At 36.9% G+C, this 22,216-nt stretch overlaps 1 protein-coding gene across 2 annotated transcripts; it reads right to left on the minus strand.

The window, feature by feature from the left end:
- Window positions 1-1,850: 1,850 nt before the first annotated feature.
- On the minus strand, window positions 1,851-22,170 carry LOC133871979 (uncharacterized). 2 transcript variants are annotated; one of them, XM_062309476.1, is made up of 16 exons: window positions 21,664-22,167; window positions 15,789-15,890; window positions 15,590-15,656; window positions 15,147-15,328; window positions 14,642-14,893; window positions 12,465-12,548; window positions 12,323-12,370; window positions 12,155-12,219; window positions 11,400-11,448; window positions 7,401-7,653; window positions 5,867-5,988; window positions 5,423-5,503; window positions 5,235-5,309; window positions 3,310-3,512; window positions 3,051-3,201; window positions 1,851-2,439 (listed from the first exon to the last, which is right to left on the minus strand). In XM_062309476.1, the coding sequence occupies exons 1-16, from the start codon at window positions 22,045-22,047 to the stop codon at window positions 2,242-2,244; spliced, it is 2,316 nt and encodes a 771-aa protein (XP_062165460.1). In that variant the 5' UTR covers window positions 22,048-22,167; the 3' UTR covers window positions 1,851-2,241. The 2 variants fall into 2 exon arrangements, 1 of the variants encoding a protein (XP_062165460.1); XR_009900908.1 differs by lacking the exon at window positions 1,851-2,439 and having other exon boundaries at window positions 3,062-3,201; window positions 3,310-3,499; window positions 21,664-22,170.
- Between the last annotated feature and the right edge of the window lie 46 nt (window positions 22,171-22,216).

Consider the following 22,216-nt stretch of genomic DNA (forward strand, 5'->3'; position numbering starts at 1 on the left):
AGATTCTCGTTGTCGTGCTCTACCTGCTACCGGTCCGGACGCTTCTTCAGTTCCGATCCATTTCCAAGCCATTCTGCTCTGTAATCGATAGAACAGGCTTCATTGATCTCCACCTCAAGAACTCCATAAACACAAGCTCTAACCTCAGCCTCATACTCTAGAGGGACTCTGAGATATGCCGTATCAACCTTGACGCGTTAAGCAACACCGTCGAGGTCCCTCATCCTCTGATGTGCTCCGGATTTCCCTTCCCAAACGTGAGTTTCATTCTTTGTTTTCAATTGATTTAGGATTTGAAATTGTGGGTTTCAATTGGTTGTTGAGTTGTGGGTTGGATTTGTTGGAGTTTTCTTCCCCTACAATGGCCGAATGGATGGTGGTTGATTAATGGAGTTTATGTTGTTCTGTTTTGGTTGATTTTTCCTTTTATTGAGTACGTTGTTCTGATACAATTTTGATGTTCATGAGAATTAGTTAAAGTGATTGCTCTCAAAACCCATAAAAGACAATATCTAGTTAAAATAGAGAAATATTTAGAGAGTTTGATGTAAGAAACTTTTTAAAAGTGATAGATAAAATAACAAAAGTAGATTATTTAGCTAAAATTTGAAGAATTTGATACAGATGCTCTAATGGCATCAAACCATCCAAAACTTGTTACCAAAAATCTAAGCTCTTCCCCTTGGGTAAGAGTCCAAGCTCTCCCTCATCTTATAGCATCTACATCGTTACTATTTGCCGGGTTTGCTAGACAATCTGCAACTCCGGTTGGGTTTGCAAAATGGCATAATATATAGGATACAATCTTCCGTAAGAATTTTTTGTTAAATCCTGTCAAAATTTTCAAAATACCATTATTTTTTTAAGAGAAAAAAATTACAAAAAATTTAGGTGATGGTCAAAATTTAATGGAATTTACAAAAATACACATACAGGAATCTTTGAAAGAAAATTGAAAGATAAATACCTTAACTTGGCACTTTTTAAAGTTTGAGTACTTAATTGCAAAAGTGATGAAAGATCTGAGGTTATAAGTAAAGTTTTTTTCTCCCACTTTTTTATTTATTTATTTTTTTTTGCATTTTCATGTAGATCTGTACCTTGTTACAGAGAAAGAGCCTTCCAGATCTAGTTTAGGAGGATGAAAAAACAAGAGAAAAGGGCGGGAAAGAGAGGGGAAATGAGTTTTTCTTAGAGATCTCCGTTAACGCTGTTTTAGATGGAACGAGAAAAGGATAACTTTGGAATTAGAAAAGTAGACTGCAACAAGATGGAACCACTAACATAACTAATCTAATTCTACCAGCCTGAAATAAAACCTCAACCTTCCAATTCCAAAATTTCTTCTGGATTATCTCTTTGATCTTCAGATAATGGAGTTCCATGTATTATTTCGTATTACTAGGCTAGTTTTTCAGGGATAGAGTAAATGCTATCAAGTTTGCTGCTTCATCCCTAAAACTTTTGCTCCTTATTTCTATTCATTCTTCATCCTGACCATTTCTCATTAATATAAGGCTGACAAAAAAATATGAGAAATAGTTGGCCCATTCCTGCTCGTTTTAAAAGAAATGTCTACTCTTTTACACTATCGAATGCTTATTCCTTAACGTAATAATTGTTAAAAAAGAGTAAGCAGATAGGATTAAAAAATGTAGTGAAAAGCTGACGTGGCAACTATCACATTAAAAAGTAAACACTAAAGAGTGTAAAATGGTTGGCCCAATCCTGCTCGTTTTAAAAGAAATGTTACACAAACTCCCTCTTTTACACTCCTAAATGCTTACTCCTTAACGTGATAATTGTAAAAAAAGAATAAGCAAATGGAATTAAAAAATGTAGAGGAATGCTGACGTGACAAATGTCACATTAAGGAATAAACACTAAAGAGTATAAAAAGAGTTTGTGTAGCATTTCTCTTGTTTTAATACCATAGTCCATAGATGTTACGCCCGAACCCACCACCACCTTCATATCTCCACCCTCACACCATGTCATCTCAACACAAACATCCCAAAACTCTAAAGTAATAGAGCTATAGAGGTGCAGATAAAGGGCATATTAGAAAACAGCCAACCCCCGGTCCCACAAAAAAAAAAAAAAAAACCCTTCAAAAGGTCCACTTCAAGAGTAAAGACATTGAACACTTAAGTACTGTATCAAAACTGAATTCCTAATTTTCTAGTTCCGAAGTAGTGGCCTTTCCTATATATTTCAACTAGGAAAGCAACTAGCTGTATTTCACTTGAGACATCTGACCTTCTTTGTAGCATCTACAATGCTTTGGCTCATCTCTGGGTGTTTGAACTTCAACAGTTTCTCAAGCTTGTGAGCAGCTTCGGGGAAGCAATCCTCCTTTATACAAGACTCCGAACGAAGAGCAAAAAGAACTTCATTAACATCCTCCTCAAGCTGAAGGCACCAGAGGTTGCTAAAGACCTAAAGATATACAAATTACAAATAATGTAATCATTTGAGGACAGTTTATGCAAGTACCAGCAAGCATCATATAACGTGGATAATCAAATAGGACAAAACTATACACAAATGGTGTAACAAATAGCTTTGCATAATATTTTCGAATGCATCCCAACCAAATTAGCTAAATAGAAAACTATGAACGTTAAATTACCACTTATTCCAAAAAGTTTAAGCTGAAAGAAAAATGTAAGTTTAATCATTTCATTAATATTCTAACACATACCATTTATATTCACATGCAAATATGAATATGCTACAAAATTGTGCAACAGAGATAGGGATTGAGATCTCCGGCAATTGTAAGAGACTGCATATGGGACCTCCTTGCTCGGATGATGGTTGAGCAATCCAAAACTTAATTGGGCAGGTAGGTCAAATATGAGTCTCTCACAATTGTTGTCCAAATTACTAGCAATTGCTGGAGACCCAAATCCTAAAGATAGACCATTCTAAACTGATTATGTACGCAACGATCCCAATGTGGCCAAAAGCCCCTGGAATCCTGATTCTGCCCCTAATAAAAGTCTTTCTTAAATGAGTAATAAGAGATAATAATTCTATATCCTCACCGCTTTCATCCTTGAAACAACCATGTCCTTCATGGCTGAGGACCGCGAGACCAAATTAATGACAAAGAGACCTTGCTCAGAAAGGGTATCTTTCACATTCTGAAGAAAAGAGACTTCCACAAAATCTCTGGCAGGACAGGTAAGCCCAGAGCTGTACAAACAAAACATACAAATTAGAAAATTAATTAACTGAAGTACAAAATCCCCATAAGAAGCTAACAATGATAAATCAGTTAGAGCATGCAGTATTTAGATTCACCTTGAGTCTGAAGAGTCCACATCAATAATAACTATGTCAACCTTGGTAGGGCCGCTGCCTTCTATGTGATACGGAGTGCAATTTTGCTTAGAAGGAGACTTTGAACCACAGGAAGTATCCCCATTTCCATGAAAGACAGACACTTCAGCTTCTGCAGAATTAGCAAGCTTTCCAACATACTGGATACCATCTGCAACATGCACCTGAAATGTCAAACAAGAATCTAAAAAGTGATGAATATGGTAAACACAAAAGAATTCAAGATGGAAAGGATGCCAAAAGTAGGCACATGACCATTTTTTACTATATATTTATAAAAACTCAACATGCATTAGTGTCCAAGAATGTTGTTCTTCTATCCTTTCCCATTGCATTTACAAGGCACAAGTATGATTTTGTACATTTTTTTAAGCAGTCCAGGAACCATTGACACATAGGGTAACTAGAGCATAGTTAGGAACAAAGTAACTGGGGAAACTTACATGAACCCCCCCCCCCCCCCTCTCGGTTTCGTGAAATTACATTACATTCCCTCCTTGTCTTGAATTAGACACCAACCTTTCTTAAATTGGAAAACATTATGCATCAATCACCCTCAAGGCACTAAAAATCAATTTTTTCAAATTATTTTACTAACTTACACACAAAAACCAAGGAAAAATACTTCTATCCTAAAAAACTATTATTAAACATTTGAGGTTTGAAGTTTGAAGTTTATCAACTTCTCTATCATAATTTCAAAAATTATGATCTCCCTCACAAGAAACAAAATGCCGCAAAAGAATTGAGTTCATTTAATAAATGAAAGGAAAAAAAAAAAAAAAAAACAAACAAAACTTCAAAATTGAACAGGGAGCAATGGGTTTTGCGAAAATATGCAGAAATAGTCCAACTAGATGGGAGCAGGCTTCTTCAGATAATTTAAATCCCCAACAAGTTAGTACAATGGTTAGTTAACATAAATTTAGTAATCAATGCACATTAAAAGGGAAACTAATAAAAATTTACACATTTTAGACAATTTCTGATTAATATTTTGGGTTAATTACGTTTTGCCTCCATAAACTACAACTCACTGTAACTTGCTCTCCCAAACTACAACTTTGTTATGAGTAGGTCCCCGAGTCAGATATAGGAGTTAAATATGGATGGAAAATGCATCACGTGCTTGGCACATGACACTTTCTTGGCATGGGACACTTGCCCATTTTTTTTTTTGAAAATGCCCCCATTTTGATAATGTCAAAAGACAATTACCCAGCACAGTGGTTTGATATAAAATAATATTGGTTCCTCAAAATAGCTCCATTTTTTATTTTTTAATGACAGAGAACCCCCAAGACAGGGCCCCTTCTTCTACCCACCCCTGTAGGACAAATTCAGACCCGTTTAACGCACCCCCATCACATGGATCGGTTAAATCTGGCTTTTGTCAGGGGTGTAGCTCCAAAGAGTTGTTTGCACCCAAAGAGATTTGAACCTTAGACCTGATGGTTATGCCTCCAAAAGTCCAAGGCCTTCACCACTTGAGCCAACCCCATTTGTAGAAGGGACTTGGCTGAAAACTGAGTAAGAAACCTCATTTGCAGAAGGGAATTATTATAATAAAGATGAAGAAAACAGAGTCCAGAAAAGTATAAAGGTATCAAATATGGCTCATTAAGAAAAGAGCTAGCTTGAAAAGGGAGATTTCAACAGCTTATATTTGTGAATCATGAGATAAGATAGAAGACTGAAATATGGAACTCCTTTACCAGATTATCATCATCTAAGTCATGTCTCTCCACTATCAAACTCAAAATCTTAAACAACCTTCTTTTATATAAGTAATAGCAGTTTTGTACGTAGGGATCAACAATTGGAAATATTTTGAACTATAAATTATGGAAGTACAAAAAGAACGCAACAAGAATCTAGTAAACTACCTTCAAACATTTATCTTCCGTAAAACCAAAGAAGTTTTTTGCAAGACTGAGGATCACAGGGTCCAACTCCACCACCTGTTGATATGAAAATCCATCAAATAGTTCCCACTAAATGATAACTAAATCATATCCTTTTTTTTGGGAGGGGGACAAAGCGTATTGGCATGGGGATGCAAGCGTAAAATTACCTCAACATGTAAAAAGGGCATACATTCATGAAGGAACATAGGAAGTAAACCAGCTCCAAGACCAATAACAATTGCTTTAACCTGAGAAAGATCGCTTCGTAAAGCTCAGTGTAAAAAACAAAGCAACCTTAATATCTAGAAAATAGCAACAAAAAAAAAAAAAACAGACAAATAAGTAGGTTTTCACAACTTGTGACATGCCCAGGTGGGTTAAACGGGCTCATGTTTGACACATGGGAGAATGTCCATTACCAAGCAATGCTGTCTTCTTCATATTTGTAAGATAGTGACAGACCAACAAATTTTACGTAAGCCAAACAATTATCATGAAGAACAGTTTTATTAATTAAAACCTGAAACCAAACAATTTCACGAATTTCAACAATACAAGTGTGATAACATGATTTTTTTTTCTTTTGTTTATTCAGAAATAGCAGTACTTACAGTTTTTCCAGCCGCCACCACATTTTCCATATAAGAAGAAATCAAGCTAAACCCAGAAATGATCCCTGTGTGATAAGAACTTGCCAAATAGCTATGATAGACCCTCAGCTGGTTGCTCGGTTCTGTCACATTAAGAAAAATACATTACATAAACAAGATGGAAAACAAGCACCACAACAGGATGCTTTTAAGTCTTTCCGCACAAGTTTTGTCCACAACATGACATGGAATATATCAAGTTGAACCATATCTCATACAGCCTCCCTCTCCACTGCATTTGGCAAGGAAAAATGTGCAAACAGTGGCTGACTCATCCTTGTGCAAAAGACTTGCGCAATAGGAAAACCCCAGTTTTATTAGGAAAATGAAATGCCACAAACTGAAGTACATAAAATCAAGTTTAGAAAACCACGTTTGAAAAGAAAATACATTTGGTTCTGTTCCGAAATACAAATTCTGTTTTTAAGCTTTTTCAGAAGTCAGATATCGTTAACAAGACCACTGCATAGTCATACAGAGCCCCTGCTGATGGCATTGAAGCTGAGCCAACCTCAATTAGTATTGTTTTCGCTCTGACAGTATCAACTGTCTTATCACAGGACACTAAGATCCTTACTAGGGGTGCTCATGAGCCAGACAGCTCACTAGGCTAGCCCAACCCAACCAAAAACAAAAAATAGAAGAACTAGGACCTGGGCTGGGATACTAGGCCCACTGGGCTGGAAACAGCTCCTTTTTATATTTTGCTTTTATTTCCTTTTTCTTTGGCAATTTTTTTCTTCAGGACATGATTATAATTGCACAAAGATTTTGTTAGAAAAATTGACAGAATAGGGACAAAAGAAACTAACTAATCAGGAAAATTTAGAACTAGAGGATCTATTTGGAAATGGTCTAACAGTCAGGTTAGCAGTTTGATATTTTCCCAAAAAATAATATGAATAGAATGATTAATTCAAAATACAATTTGGTCCCAGAACTATGGTTCAAATTTCAATTTTGTTCCCAAACCATCTATTGTTTCAACGTAATCCTTGAAATTTAAAAGTTACTCTTACTCTGCCTGACCGTCACTATGCAAACACTGCATTCGTAATGTGGTGGATGAATTTTACATAGATGTCCTTATAATGCTGAATTGAAAAGCTAGGCCAAATGCAAATCTCATAAAATCAAGATTTATACACCACACACATGTTCTATTTATTTTAATATTTTAAAAATATTTAGTTCATGAATCTTCATATATTTTGATTTTGTGAGACTAACATATAGCCTGACTTATCATATCAAAATCATAAGGATGTGCACAAAAATCATCTGCAACATCAACAATTGCCATTTGCTATAGCAACAGTAAGAAATGTTTAGAGGAATATTGAGGCATTTCAATTTCATGGACTGAATTGAATAACCCCTATTTCAATGACGAAATGCACAGTTCAGGGACCAAAATGATAATTTGACCAAAGAAACCATGCAACAAAAAAGTAACTTGATTAATAACAATGACATCTATGGCATGGATCATTACCAATATGCTTCTGAGCTCCTTTTCTCTTGGATTTGGAAGATGAACTACTTTTCTTCCTCTCAATCTGATTAACTTCATGAGAAGATCCTTCCCTAATTAGCAAAGCTTCTGACTGCACCAGACTTTCAGTTCTTTCAAAAATAAGGCGACGAAATATCAAATCTCTAGATGGAAAAAGGCGACTAATATCAATATCGACAGTCTCATAAACCACATCTTCAACAATTACTGGCCCACTTAATGGAGATGAGACCTAAAAAAGAAAGGGTGACAATTAGGGATGATTTGAACATAGTTACACTTCAAAATTTCATTGAATATAAATAGCTCAAATGTGATACCCTTAACAGTCAAAGGAATAAATGCCAAACAGGGACAACTGAAGAATGGGAAGCCAGCTCACAAATGAAAGCCAAGAAATCACGTGTCATTTCAAACCTTGTATGATAAAGCTACCATCAACATAATGAAGCATTTTTATAAAAATCTGACAGTGGAGACACATTCCAATATCCAAAAAAAAATCCATCTGAGATTGAGTTATATGACATTCTATGACCTCTACCATAACTTTTTGTACCTTTTAGGCACTTCCACTCAGATAATTTTCTTGAATTGATCCTAGGCAATCACAATACCCTACTCACAAAGTTTAACAATGTGCAAGCATATATAATCTACAACCATTGCAAAAGTTCTTGCAAATAGACTTAGATAGGTTGTGGATAAGATAATCTCGAAGCCCCAAAATACTTTTGTGAAAGGTAGGCAAATTCTTGATTCAGTTATTATTGCTAATGAGTGTTTGGATAGTCGTATTAAATCAGGTGAACCAGGGTTGATTTGCAAGTTGGATATTAAGAAGGCATACGATCATGTCAACTGGAAATTCTTACTGTATCTGTTGAGAAGATGTGGTTTTGGTGAGAGATGGTGTTTGTGGATAGCGCATTGTATTTCCTTGGTCCGATTCTCTGTTTTGGTGAATGGTACCCCTTCAAGTTTTTTTAACAACTCTCGTGGTCTAAGACAAGGTGATCTCCTATCGCCTCTTTTGTTCGTCATTGTGATGGAGGCCCTAAGTAAGTTGTTCACTGTTGCTATTCACATGGGTTTTCTACCAGGTTTCTCAGTGGGTTCTGGAAGCAATGGGATGCTTAATATTTCTCATTTATTGTTTGCGGATGACACTTTCGTCTTTTGCGGGGCTAATCTTGACCACCTCCGTTTTCTTCGAGTTGTTTTTTTGTATTTTGAAGCAGTTTTAGGTTTAAAGATTAATTTGGCCAAGTCAGTTTTAGTTCCAATGGGTGATGTTGTTAATGTGGATGATTTGGCTGGCATTTTGGGGTGCGGAGTGTCCTCTTTTCCATTAAAGTATCTCGGTCTTCTGTTGGGGGCCCCTTTCAAGGCTAGGTCCATTTGGGATGATGTAGTGGGCAAAATTAAAAGACGGCTGGCTAGTTGGAAGAGGATGTATTTGTCTAAGGGTGGTAGAGTTACCCATATAAAGAGTACTCTATCTAATCTCCCCACGTATTTCCTCTCTCTCTCCCCCATTCCTTCTAGTGTTGCTAGCCGTATAGAGAAGCTTCATCGTGATTTTTTGTGGGGAGGTCTTGGTGAAGATTTCAAATATCATTTGGTTAGCTGGTCCACGGTTTGTTCCCCTATTTCAGAAGGTGGTTTGGGTATCCGGAATTTGAGGACCTTTAATAAGGCTTTATTAGGGAAGTGCTTGTGGCATTATGAGCATGAGAGAGAGGCCTTGTGGAGATCAGTTGTGATGCTAAGTACGGTTCTACTTGGGCTGGTTCAAGGGCGGAGCCAGCCCCCCCCCAACTTGAAAAAAAAAGTTTTGGGGGGGCCAAAATTAAAAAAAAAATAACAAAATTTGGGGTAAAATTTTAATTTTTTTTTTTTTTTGGGAGAACCTTGGGGGATTGGGGGGGGCCAGGCCCCCCCAAGCCCCTTAGTGGCTCCGCCACTGGGCTGGTTGGTGTTCTTTAGATCCCCCTGGGTCTCACGGAGTATGGCTTTGGAAGAACATCAGGAAGGGGTGGAGCTTATTTATTAGCCATACCAGACTTGTTCTGGGAGATGGATCCAGGATCAAATTCTGGGATGATGTGTGGTGCGGAAAGATGCCCCTTAAGGAGGCTTTTCCAAGTTTGTATGACATTGCTTGCGACAAGAACTCGCTCGTTGCAGCCCATATGATTCTGGAGAACGGATCTTTTCAGTGGGATATCAGGTTCATTCGAGCAGCCCACGATTGGGAGGTGGACGTCTTGTCTTCCTTCTTCACCTTATTGTATTCTATCAGAGGTGATCGTGATGGGGAAGACAAGCTTCGGTGGCCTCCTTCACGCAAAGGGAAGTTTGATGTTAGATCTTTCTATAAGATTCTTGCTTACAAGGAGACAGCTCATTTCCCCTGGAAAAGTATTTGGCAAACCAAGGTTCCTTTAAAAGTGGCTTTTTTCGCTTGGGTGGCAGAAAGAGGCGAGTCATTATGATTGATAGATGTTATATGCGTAAAAAGAATGGGGAGTTTGTGGATCATCTACTCCTACATTGTGAGGTCGCTTGCGTTCTTTGGAATGCCATATTTAGTCACTCAAATCTGTTTTGGGTTATGCCTCGTCGGGTGGTAGATCTATTTGCTTGTTGGTGGACGGGTGGTTGCTCTCGGAGTGCGGTTGTGTGGAAGACGGTCCCTTGTTGCCTCTTATGATGCTTGTGGAGGGAGCAACGATAGACAGTTTGAGGACAAAGAAATAACCATTGAGGAGCTCATTTCTTTTTTCTTTCTTTCTTTGTATTCTTGGATGGCTGCGTTCCTTGCCCCTATAGGCTATAGTGATTAATTATCATGATTTTCTTGTATTATTTTCCTCTTCTTCTTAGTTGTCGTTCTTGCATACTCCCTGCGTACTTGTTCGCTCTTTGCGCTTTTATTGAATTTTCCCTTACTCATCAAAAAAAAGAAATATTGAAATGTTGGACATTAAACATTTGACCAAAAGCTGAATCACCACCAAAGTTTCAGGGTATTAAGGGAAAGGGGTAAAAGGTGAAGAGAGAGTTACCAGCTACTAGGAAGGCTTGAAATCTGGCCTAGGATACAACCAGCACCTGAACCTAACTGCTGCTTAGGCTAGTTCAAGCATTGGTTTAAATGATAGGTGCTATACAAATTTTATCAAATCTTGCCAAAATTTGCAAATGTGAATAAGCAAGAACAACAAAAGTGCTTCAATAAAAAAAACTTTTTTTTTTAATAAATAATTCATTTCATTGAAAATGGCAAAGGGGCGCAACCCTACATGATGTATACAAAGAAAGGCCTCACTAAAGGCGAAAAGAAGAACAAAACTCCACAAATTGAGAGAAGTTAGAAAAAGAAATATATATATATATATTTTATAAGTAGAAAAAGAAGAATTTTTTTTTTTTTTTGAGAAGTGCAAATTTTATTAAAAAACAGCGTAAGGCGCCCCTAATACACACAGAGTATACAAGAAGCAACGGCCACAACACCGATCCGACCCAAGCACAACCCACAAAAGAAAAAGAAGAAATATTAAAAGCCCCTATCCAATTAAAGAGGGCTTTGACCAAAATGTTTTTGACCTCGTCCTTCGACTTTCATGATCTTCAAAACATCTTGCATGCTGCGCTATATGGTCCACATTAAACACAATGTGGCATATTAAAAGCCCCTGTCCAATTAAAGAGGGCTTTGAGTCTTTGACCAAAATGTTTTTGACCTCGTCCTTCGACTTTCATGATATTCAAAATATCTTGCATTCCGCTCTATATGGTCCACATTAAACACAATGGGGCTATTCTCCAAAAGAAGCTAGAGGATTAACTAAACCATTTGTCATACTCTTCTTGAAGTTACATAACTAAAAGTAACGGCTTTCAATTTCATTTTTGGGACATGCAGAACACACTGTAAATTAAACAGCTTTATAAGAAGAGTTTTCACACCTTGTGAATAATATTCCGCTGCTTAATCCCATCACTTGCCGTCATGAACCTGCAGAAATAACCACCCAACGGAAGAATATATGAGACAAGCTGTAAATGACAGAACAGCTTGAAACACTTTATCAAAACCAGAAAGGAGCAACAGGGAATGCCCTTGGCGTAAACAGATAATTTCTTGAACTTTTCCAGCATACTGCATAACAGTGTTTTGAAACTATAAACAAATTTTTGTTTTGATAATTCTGGGATGGGAGGGCCACATCGTCAACACCATTTGGATAAAGTGAGTTTGTATAGCCTTTCACTTCTTTTTTTTCCTTTTTCCTCTCTTTTTTTGTTTTCTTTTCTTTTCTTTTTTTCTTTTTTTATTTTTTATTCTTTTTTGTTCCAGGCCTTGGTCCTTAGACTAACAATCTATATTTCAGAAACAACAGCTGACAATTACCAAATAATGAGCAAAAACACCATGAAAGAATATTCAACAAAGATCATTTCCTAATAATGTAAGAGATCATTCCCTTCCTCAATTTTCTTAGTCATATCAAGCATTGTCTCACAAAAATTTTGCAAAGGACTTACTCGAACTTCCATAACAGAATTCAAGTACCGTAATTTGCTAACTGCTGTGTAGGCTATTTCATTTATGGACACATCGAAAACCAATTAAAAGTTTAGGAAACAATTACTTTTACTATAAGCGAACATGGCTCAAGATGATATCATGGCAAAGCTTTAAAGCAAATGAAGTAACCTACGGAATTTGAGCCACATTGTCGCCTTTTCCAGGTGCCAACTGTTTAACCAGTGGAGACAAATCCTTCTGGGGAGATAAAAAATAACAGATTTTAGTAAATAACTACAACTAATAGTTAGCATGTTGCAATGATATGCCTCATCATATACAAATTGAAAGAACAAACTACCTGAATATCATCCATGCTGGTATTACTGTGGCTAGTATCTAGTAGAACCTTCATTTGGCACATAAATTTCATTTAGGCGCTGTAATTCTGAGAATAATCAACAGAAATTGAAATAACAATATGATGGCTTTTCAGAAGTTACCATTATGAGACGAGCGGCCTTTGAGCTTTCAACTACCATCCATTGTCCTTCTTCTGAAGAGAATAGCCATTCATGAGCCCGAGTCTGAAATCTAACACACAGTTACAAACTTCAAACAGAACAACTATTGAAAACGGGCTCACCTAAAGAGACAGAAAGGCCACATAAAAGCAGCAAGTAGAAGAGAATCATTGAAAAGTTTAGATCCTCTGCTATATCGATGTGTATGTGCACATACAAATAAACCAAAAAGCAATGACACGGTAATGAAAAAGAATGAAGATAAAGAGAACTCTGTCAAGCTATAAATAGAAGCTTTTTTCATCTACCCTATCATTACTTGACACCCAATTTATAATGATCCAGAAAAAGCATTAGCACATCTGCGCGATTACTCCAAAATAACTAGTTATGTGACACCCCAGAAAGTCCCACATTTGGGGGGGGGGGGGGGGGGGGTGAATTGTCCACATTGAGTAAATGGAGTATAAAAATGCTCATGGAGTGTCAAGTCTCACATAGTTCCTTATTAGATGAGACTGTGCTTTACGAGTGATTTTTGGAGCTCCAATTGTAACTTGACTAGTCATTCTAGAATAATGGTGTAGATGAGACTAACGCTTTCTCTGGGTTGTGAAAAATGATATCAAAGAAACCTAGTAATCACATATAGTGTTAAAGCACTCCATAACATGAGCCCTAATGAAGATCTTAGGGATTTGAATGGAGAAGGTTGGGACACCCCAGAAAACTAGTCTCACATTGGATAGGTGAATTGTGTACATTGAGTGAGTGGAATATAAAGGTGTTCATTGGTGTTAAGTCTCATGCTGATTCCTTACTAGATAAAACTGGGCTTTACATGTAATTTCATGGCTCCAATTGTAACTTGACTTGTAACAACTCAGAAAAAACACTAGGCACATTTGTGCTATTACTCCAAAAAAACTAGTCAAGTTGCATTTACAACTCCTTACAATCAATTATAAAGCTCAACTCACCTAATAAAGAGTCAACGTGAAATTAGCACCTATAGCACCTTTATAATACTCATTCAATGTGAGCATCTACCCACCTAACGTGGGATTAACTTTTCTATGGTGTCAAAATCTCCCCAACTCAAATCTCCGATGCTCTCATGGCCCACATCATTAAGTGCCTCAGTGCCCCATAGTGTTACTAGATTGCTTTGATACTATTTGTAACCCAGAGAAAGCGTCCGTCACATCTACACTATTACTCCAAAAATATTAGTCAAGTTGCAATTGGAGCTCTGTAAAATTACTTACAAAACTCAATCTCATCTAATAATGAATCAATGTAGGACTTGGCACTCATGAGCCCCTTTATAATCTACCCACTCAATGTAGACAATCTACCCACCCAGTGTGGGACTAACTTGTTGGGGTATCACACAATTATGAGAAAACATATTATTACAGCAATCAGAATTCAAAATAACAACAAACACACAACCAATTACACTTTCAAAAGATAAAAAAGATGAGCATTATTCACTCTTTTCCAGTCAGACCAATGATTAGGCCAGTCAAGATAATAAATCTTTAAAGAGATAATGCTATACAACAAATTAACAAAATCTATTCCTTAAGTTTGACAGGTAGGAGACAAACAGGATAAATTCGTAGTTAAAGTTTGTAATGTTTAACAAGAAATCAGGTAAATAATAGCTTAAATTAGTTGCTACCAAATATTTGCAAAGTTTTACTAAAGCAGACACAATAACAGCTCGAAATTGGTTCACCCTTTTTTTTTTGAAAAGAAATCGCTCGGGCTAGACGGATGGTCATAAACAATAAAAAGAAAAAAGTTATTTGCCATCTTATCATGATGCAGAGCTGGACTAACATATAGTAGACATTTAAAAAAAATAAATAAATAAAATCCCGTACTTATTCTGGTATTTTTGAAGAAACTCATTGGTTTTTAACAGAAAAATACAAAACTGGCACGATCATTTTAATGAACTGATTCTTTGAACTTGATTTGTTATAAGAAATGCTTCCTTTTGCATTTTAATAAATAAGAATGGCAGATTCCAATCATATCGCAAATTGGATTCGGTCTTATTTCTGTACCACGAAAGAGAAAAAAATATATATATGTATGATATTGTCCCACGAGTAATTAAACCATATAGATATGCTAAGACAGACCTTAGGCACAATAAAAACCCCACAATGATATACGAATGGATCAGACTGCAGCCGAGCATCGAGAAGTATGGCTCTGTAATCACCCCCTCTTCCACCCAAAGTAAGCTCAAACCGACGACCTTGGCAAAGTTCCGTGAGATCCCCTTTAACTCCAAGTTGCAGGTCTTCAAGTGAGTACAATATATCAGAACCATCGGAGTATCCTCTTCGAATTCGGTTCTCATTTTCAAGAGCTTCATGAAGTCCGCAAGCCTAAAAACAGATCCACTTTTTTTCAAGCTTTCAAGAAATTAGTTTTCCCATATTTGACATAAGAGAGATTATGTAAAAAAGTAACTATATTGAAAACATCTACTCTCTACTACCTTCAGGTTTAACAGGCTTAACAGACCTAAACAAATTGTAGGAAAACTGTTACATTCCATAGAGCACTTTTTCTATATGGTCATACATTATTGCTAATGAACTTCATCACCACAAGAGACACGGAAGCCAGTTATTCTACCTGATTTCCTTTACAATCAGGGGAAGATTCATTGAACAATGATGTTATCTCATGCAAAGTAGTAGACATCGCTTTCTCGGCAACCACCATAAACGTTCGAAGGCTAGGGTTACTGGATGGTTTCTGAGGTATGGCCTCAACACTCATTTTCCACCCAAATCGTAACTTAGAGAAAAGTAAACCTGAAAAGGATGGAACAAGCACAATCTTCAGAACAGGCACAAGACAGTGATAAATTTCACTAAATATGCGACCAACATCAAAAGCAAGTACTTTAAATAATTCCCTGAATCAGTATTCGATCAAAGTCCATATTCACCTAAGGAAAGATAACTAAAAATTACTATTCCTTTGAAGAGATTTAAAATGCAAAAACAAGCATTGGCAAAAGAATAATGATTTTTTTTGCTTTTCCCGCTAAAATAAAGCTGGCAAAGCAGTACCTAGAACATGAGATTCGCCCAAGGTAAGGCAAATAAATTTTCCCCCAGATGACAGAATTCTCTTCACCTGGAAATACAATCACTATTGTATATCAATTTAACATAAAATTTGGATTCCGGTTACCAATTAAACTAAATTACGTTATGGCATATGACAGATGTATCTGTAAAAATATGCTCAAATGAAAGACCAGGAGACCTCTGACAAATATTGATTCCCCAGCTTAGGCCCAAGTTCTGGCTCCATCAAAGCATCCAATCCACCTTTATCAAGTACAGCATCAAAAGTCTCATCCATGAACTGCAAATTAGCAAGAATTAGGGAAGAAGAATCATATTGTCCTAAAACCAATCAAGATACATATGAAGTATTGTTAATCTAAAATGCATAGTTATGAAAACCATTTACCCAGTATAAACTGTGTAATAAAACCAACAAAAATACACCGCAGCCAGAAAGAGACCAGTTTGGAGGCAAACAGTCATTTATCTTGCAGCAGCAAACAGCTGCTAACCAGGCCATGGAATAGCATTCAGGACTCTTTCAGGTTAGAAAGGACAGGATCAATAAACACAGGCGTCATGCCATACCAGCAGGGGGGAATGGCCTAAACATTACCATCATTTTGAGGGTTGCACACCAAGGAAACTGATGATATTATGGTGACATCAGTTATACACAATAAACTGATTAAATTATCTTGGCACCATACAAATCTATTAACCCGACAAAAAAAAAATGTGGCAGAAAGGAAAATGCATCTAACAATGTTAAACTTTAAAATAATGAGTTCCATTCTAAGTATTTTAGTTTGGTGTCGATGAGATTTCTCATTTATGATTGTATGAGTGGAGGTTGGTGTTCTAAAGAAGTAGTGGGATCCTTTAGAGTAGGAGTGTGGAAACATATAGGCCTTGTTTGGTAAGGGAGAGGGAGTTGGGAGTGGGAGTTGGAAGTGATAGATGTGATATAAAGTAAAAAGAATTTATATAGAAAAGTGAAAAAGTTTTGTATTGTAGTGATTTTTTTTATTTAAATAATAATAATAAATTATTGATGTGATATAAAGTTAGAATGTTTTGAAATTGATTGTTTTTGGAATAAGTGAAGAGGGGGAGGGACAATTTTATTACTCTTGCCAAACAAGCCCATAAGGAGGGGGTGGGGAGTTTTTTTCAAGATTTGTTAGAAATGATGTGGGAGAATGGGACCAAGATAAGATTTTGGCATAACTTATGGTGTGAGGACCAGCTACTGAAGGAATCATTTCCAGAGTTCTTTAGTATTGCTTGCTATAAGGAGGTGTGGGTAGCGGATCATTTGCAGTTTTCTAATGAAAATATTCAATGGAATATATCTTTTATCAAACCTGTGCAAGATTGGGAGGTAGAATTAGTGACTGCATTTTTTAATGCGTTGGACTCTCTCAAACTGGGACAAGGTGGTGATGATAATATTTGGTGGATACCATCCAAACAGTGGAAGTTTGAAGTAAGACCATTTTATCAACCATTATCCACTTTGTCCAGTTCATCATTTCCTTGCAAGACTATTTGCAAAGTCAAGGTTCCATCAAGAGTGAATTTCTTTGTGTGGACAGCAGCTCTCGGAAAGCTTCCAACTTTGGATAACCTGAGAAAGAAAAAAGTCATAGTGGCTGATTGATGTTGCATGCATAAAAAGAGTGGAGAATCCATAGATCGTCTTCTTCTCCATTGTAAAGTGGCAAGAGAATTATTGGCTTTGATTTTTAGCCTTTTTGAAGTAGAATGGGTCATGCCTATAAAGGTGATAGAGTTGTTGGATTTTTTTTTTTTTGCAAGTAAGAGAAATTTTATAAAAGATGAAAGCGCCCCTGAGGATGCAGGGAGTATGCAAAAGGACGTAAAAACAGAGAGAGCAAAAAGATGAGAAACAAGAAAAAAAAACACCCACAAAGACCCAACCATAGCAGAAAACCCAATTGGGAAGTCGTTCCATTTTAGACGCTTGGAGGATGTCCCCATTGTTCTTGATGTGGTGTATATAGAGAGAGAGCGAAATGCAAGGTGTTTTAAAGATTGCGAGATTTCGGTGGAAGAGCTAAAGAATATCTTGGTCAAAACACTTTATATATGGACATGGGTGTACAATATCTCACAATTTTCTAACTTTTCTGATTTTGTGGATTTTTGTTCTTCTTTTTCTCATCAAAGAGGTTTTCTCTTGTATACTTCATGTGTACTATGGTTGCACCCCTGCGCTTTTAATAAAATGCATTACCTATCAAAAGAAACGTATATATCTTTATGCAAAACCAAGTAAATTAGAAAATTTTGCACCAAAACTGAGGATAATAGAAGCTTCTGCAGCAAGCATTCATTCCTGGATATATATTTATTTCTTTTTAACCCCTAAGGTGTGAATGACATAAAGCTAATTGGGAAAGTTAATCCACCAACAGAGGACAACTTTAAGGAGAATTTATTTAAAAACTTCAGTAATTTATCAACAGGATATCAAATGCCATAGAAAACATAAAAAGTTAGTAAACTAGATCGCTTATTCACTTCTCATATCTAGAAGCAAATAATGCAAAAACACGCACAATCTAGAAACTCTCAATTTTGACAGATGTTGAAACTTGTTAGGCATCATTGGAGAACAGATAATACATAGTTGGTTGTTAAAAACAAGGGCCATGCTTTGAAGGACATTTAGAAAGCCTTCTTTATGCAAAATCTAAGCTTGAATTCAACCTTTCTATGGGATAACACAACAAGATTAAGAATGAAAACTTAATAATTATATCAATCAGTTTCGCCAATACATTATTAGTTGTCAGAGAGTCAACTGCATTAGCTTATACGTGCAACAATTCATCGAATACCAAGTACATCAATTATGGACAAGATAGAATACATGTCATTGTGGTTAAAAAGATTAATATGCATCTCAACGACTGTGATAAGGGTATATGTCCAACATTCTTTTTTATGTTGATAGACAATGGATCACTTGTGGTATTATTCGATCTTTTGCTTTGGGAAAATCAGGTTTTAAGGAAGCAAGCTTTTGACAAAAATGCTATGGAGATTCCTAAGAGACCAAAATCCTCTTTGAAAAAAAAAAAAAAAAAAGGTTTTACTAAGTCTCATTTGAGTGTTTGAGTCTGCACTCAGCAAATGGAGAGTATTACCAAAGCCCCTGGCTCAAGTTTACTCTCTTTTCGAGTTTTTGATAAAATCGCTATCGAGATTCCCAACATACCAAGAATCTCTTCGACATGAAATTATCATTGCCAAGTATTGGCCACATTTGAGTGATTGGAGATGATGACCAAAGCCATTAGGCTTGGAGAAATAGTTACTCTCTTTACTTTTAACTATATCATCTCTAGTAATTCGCATTCCCAGATCCCTTCCCTTCCTAGAGCCCTCAAAATGATATATAATCGCCGACAAATCAAGACTCGGTATGATAGCATTAAGTCCAAGCATTTCCTTTTTTGTATATCTTACTACATTTTTCTTGTCAATGAGCCTAACTAAATATATTTGTCACGTTTTTCATCAAAGATGACTTTAAATCCTAAACTATACACAAAGTCAAACCTATAATTTGATTAGTTGTCCATAAAAAAAGTTATTGCTGGTAAAGGGTATTTTGAGTTTGATAACATGTAGTTGAAATTAGAGAATTTTGTAAATAGGGTGAAGCAGTGGTGGACCTTACCACTTTCAAGGTTCTCCAAGCTTCATGTTAGCTCGCAAACTAAAGGCTTTAAAAGCGGATTTAAAAGTTTGGAACAAGGAGGTATTTGGCAATGTAGCAAGACCAAAAAACAAAGCTTCTTTTGGATGAACTTTGAGATCTTGATCTTTTGAAAGAAGAGAGAGCTTTAGGTGAAATGGAGAAAGTGAGGAAGGTTAAAGCGATAAGTGATTCAGAAATGTCTACTCTTATGGAGGAAATGAGTTGGAGGCAAAAATCAAGAGCGTTGTAGCTTAAAGAGGGTAACAAGTGCACAAAGTTCTTTCACCGAGTGGCCAACTCGAATAGAAGAAACAATACCGTTGACTTTTTTATGGTAAATGGCTCAATTTCTACGAATCATGCCAAGATTAGAGACACATTGTCCAATTCTACGATAGTTTGCATACTGAACAGCTTAGCTGGCGACCCAAATTGGATGGTCTCTCTTTTGACTCCATTGGTGAGGTTAAGGCTAATTGGTTGGAGAAGGCATTTGATGAAGACGAGGTCTTTGAAGTGGTGAAAGCCCTGAGCCCTGACAATTACTCTATGGCCTTCTTTCAAGCTTGTCTGGAAGTGTTAAAAGAAGTTTGTTTTGTATATATATAAAAGTAATCAACACATATCATTTTTTTTTTTTTATAAGTAATTGCAATTTATAAAAATAAGCACAGAGGGGCGCAACCCTTATACACGGGAAATATACAAGAGAACCCCTAAGAGGGACGAACAGAGAATAATTTTAAAAAGTCTACATAAGTAAAAACATTCAAGCTATGATGGGACGCTATCCAAATATATAACGTATTGAGCAATCGCTTCCGTAGCTCCACCATAGATGTCTCTACATCTTCAAAGAGCCGCGCATTCCGCTCCCTCCAAATACACCACAATAAGCACAGAGGAGCTAACCGCCAAGCTTCTTTAGCATGACCATACCCAATTGCCACCCCCCAACTATTCAACAACTCCAACACCGTTCGTGGCAGAACCCACTCTACCCCAAATAAAATAAGAATGTAGCTCCAAAGATCCCACTCTTCTTACACAAACAACACCACTCAATCACTCAACACATATCATTAAAAGTGTTAAAAGATTGCCTTCTTAGGTGTTTCCTTGTGTATACTTCCAATGTACTTAGAGGGGCGCCTTACGCTTTTTATAAAATTTCATTTACTTATCAAAAAAAAAAAGTGTTAAAAGAAGATATTATGAAGGTCTTCCATGATTTCCACGCTAGAGACAAGTTTGAAAAAAATCTTAATGCAACTTTCAATGCTCTCATTCCGGGAAGAAAAAAAAAAGGCTACTGATATTAGGGATTTTCGACCTATCAGTCCGGTGGGTGGAGTTTATAAAATTGTCATCAAAGTTCTTGCCGCCAACATGTTGAAAATAGTATTGGAGAAAATTATTTCAAACTCTCATAATGCGTTCATAAGGGGAAGGCAAATTTTAGACTTTGCTTTCATTGCTATTCTTTACCTATGGACAGCTACCTTTAGTTGTTTACATATTATTAATTTTCTTGATTTCCTTGACTTTTGTCTTTTCCCAGTTACGTGTTTCTCTTATACACTTCATGTGCACGTGGGTAGCGCTCTTTCGCTCTTAATAAATTTCGACTACTTATAAAAAAAAAATATATATTGCTGGTTAAAAACTGAAAATAAGTAGACCTCCTAAAGTTCTTGCCTTGAAAGCAGGCACCATGTGAATGATATCTAATAAGACTATTGACCATTTTCAATTGCTTATGTGCACACTCTATCTTTTCTCCTTACCAAACACTAATTGAATCTGCCACTCCCCAACGTTTCGCAACACTCTGACATTATACATTTCAAGCATAGACGGAGACGAGGTAGAGAGGTTCAAGGAAGTGCTACTTATACTATATCTAGCAATATACTGGTTCATATGGCTGAGAGCAACAGTCAAATATTTGAGGGCAAACTTGGCAATATTAAACTACGAATGGCAGAGATACCAAGACAACATACTCGTCAACTTTGAGGCGGAAATTTTGGAAAATAAGATACAGGAACAAAAGGGCAAGTACATTTTTTGGTACACTCAGCTCAGAAATCACTGTGTGAATTAGCATAGACCATTATCGACCAAATATACCAAAAGAATACCAAAATCTACATATGCATCCGTACCGAACCAATAAAGCACCAAAACAAGCTACAAGAACTAAAGGACAAGCGCATTTGTATACATTCAGCTCATACAACAACTAAGTATCAAAATTGGAAATAACCATGATCATTCTTCGACATTATGAACACAAACACACACAACGAATCGAACATTTCCCCAGACACCGCACCTGCATGCTGGTCATGTCCATGACGCGCCACCGCATGCCGGGCCGTTCCCGCACGTTGCGACGCAACATGTCGGAGATAACAACCTTGGAGAAGTCGATATTGGTGATGCTCTTAAACCCGACATCGTAGAGGTGCTCGGAAAGCCGGGAGTTGCCACATCCCGGCACGAGTATCTGCGGCGAGATCGAACCCGCCGATGCTGCAGAAGACGGCGAAGGTTCTTGGAGTTGATTGAGGAGTGGGACTCTGAGCTCGGCCCACTCGGCGTACCACTCGAAGGAGTCGTCGCTGCCTCGAATGGTGAAGAACTTGTCCCAGTTCTCCTTGCTGGTGAAGTCACCTAGGGTTTCCAGGAGATCCTCTGGTTGGTTTTTCTTCCCCATTTTGCTTTCTCAGTTTCTCAGCTCTGGTTCTTGCTTGGGTTTTCTAGGGTTTTGGGAGGGGATAATGAGGGTAAAGCGCTCCAACAGCTTGGAGCCAAGTCGTATTGACAAAAGGTGGAAAGTACGAGCACTAGTTAGTTAGGTTCGATTTGAAAAAAATAATTTTTAA

The sequence above is a fragment of the Alnus glutinosa genome, chromosome 1 (genome assembly GCF_958979055.1).
Source record: "Alnus glutinosa chromosome 1, dhAlnGlut1.1, whole genome shotgun sequence".
NCBI lineage: Eukaryota > Viridiplantae > Streptophyta > Magnoliopsida > Fagales > Betulaceae > Alnus > Alnus glutinosa.

What these genes read in the sequence shown, in the direction of transcription:
- LOC133871979 (XM_062309476.1), bottom strand. Translation starts at nt 22,047, where the DNA reads ATGGGGAAGAAAAACCAACCAGAGGATCTCCTGGAAACCCTAGGTGAC. An exon ending in CTGATTGTAAAGGAAATCAG is followed by an intron (nt 14,894 to 15,146) that starts GTAGAATAACTG and finishes ATCTGTTTTTAG; the next exon opens with GCTTGCGGACTTCATGAAGC. An exon ending in GACAATGTGGCTCAAATTCC is followed by an intron (nt 11,449 to 12,154) that starts GTAGGTTACTTC and finishes TTATTTCTGCAG; the next exon opens with GTTCATGACGGCAAGTGATG.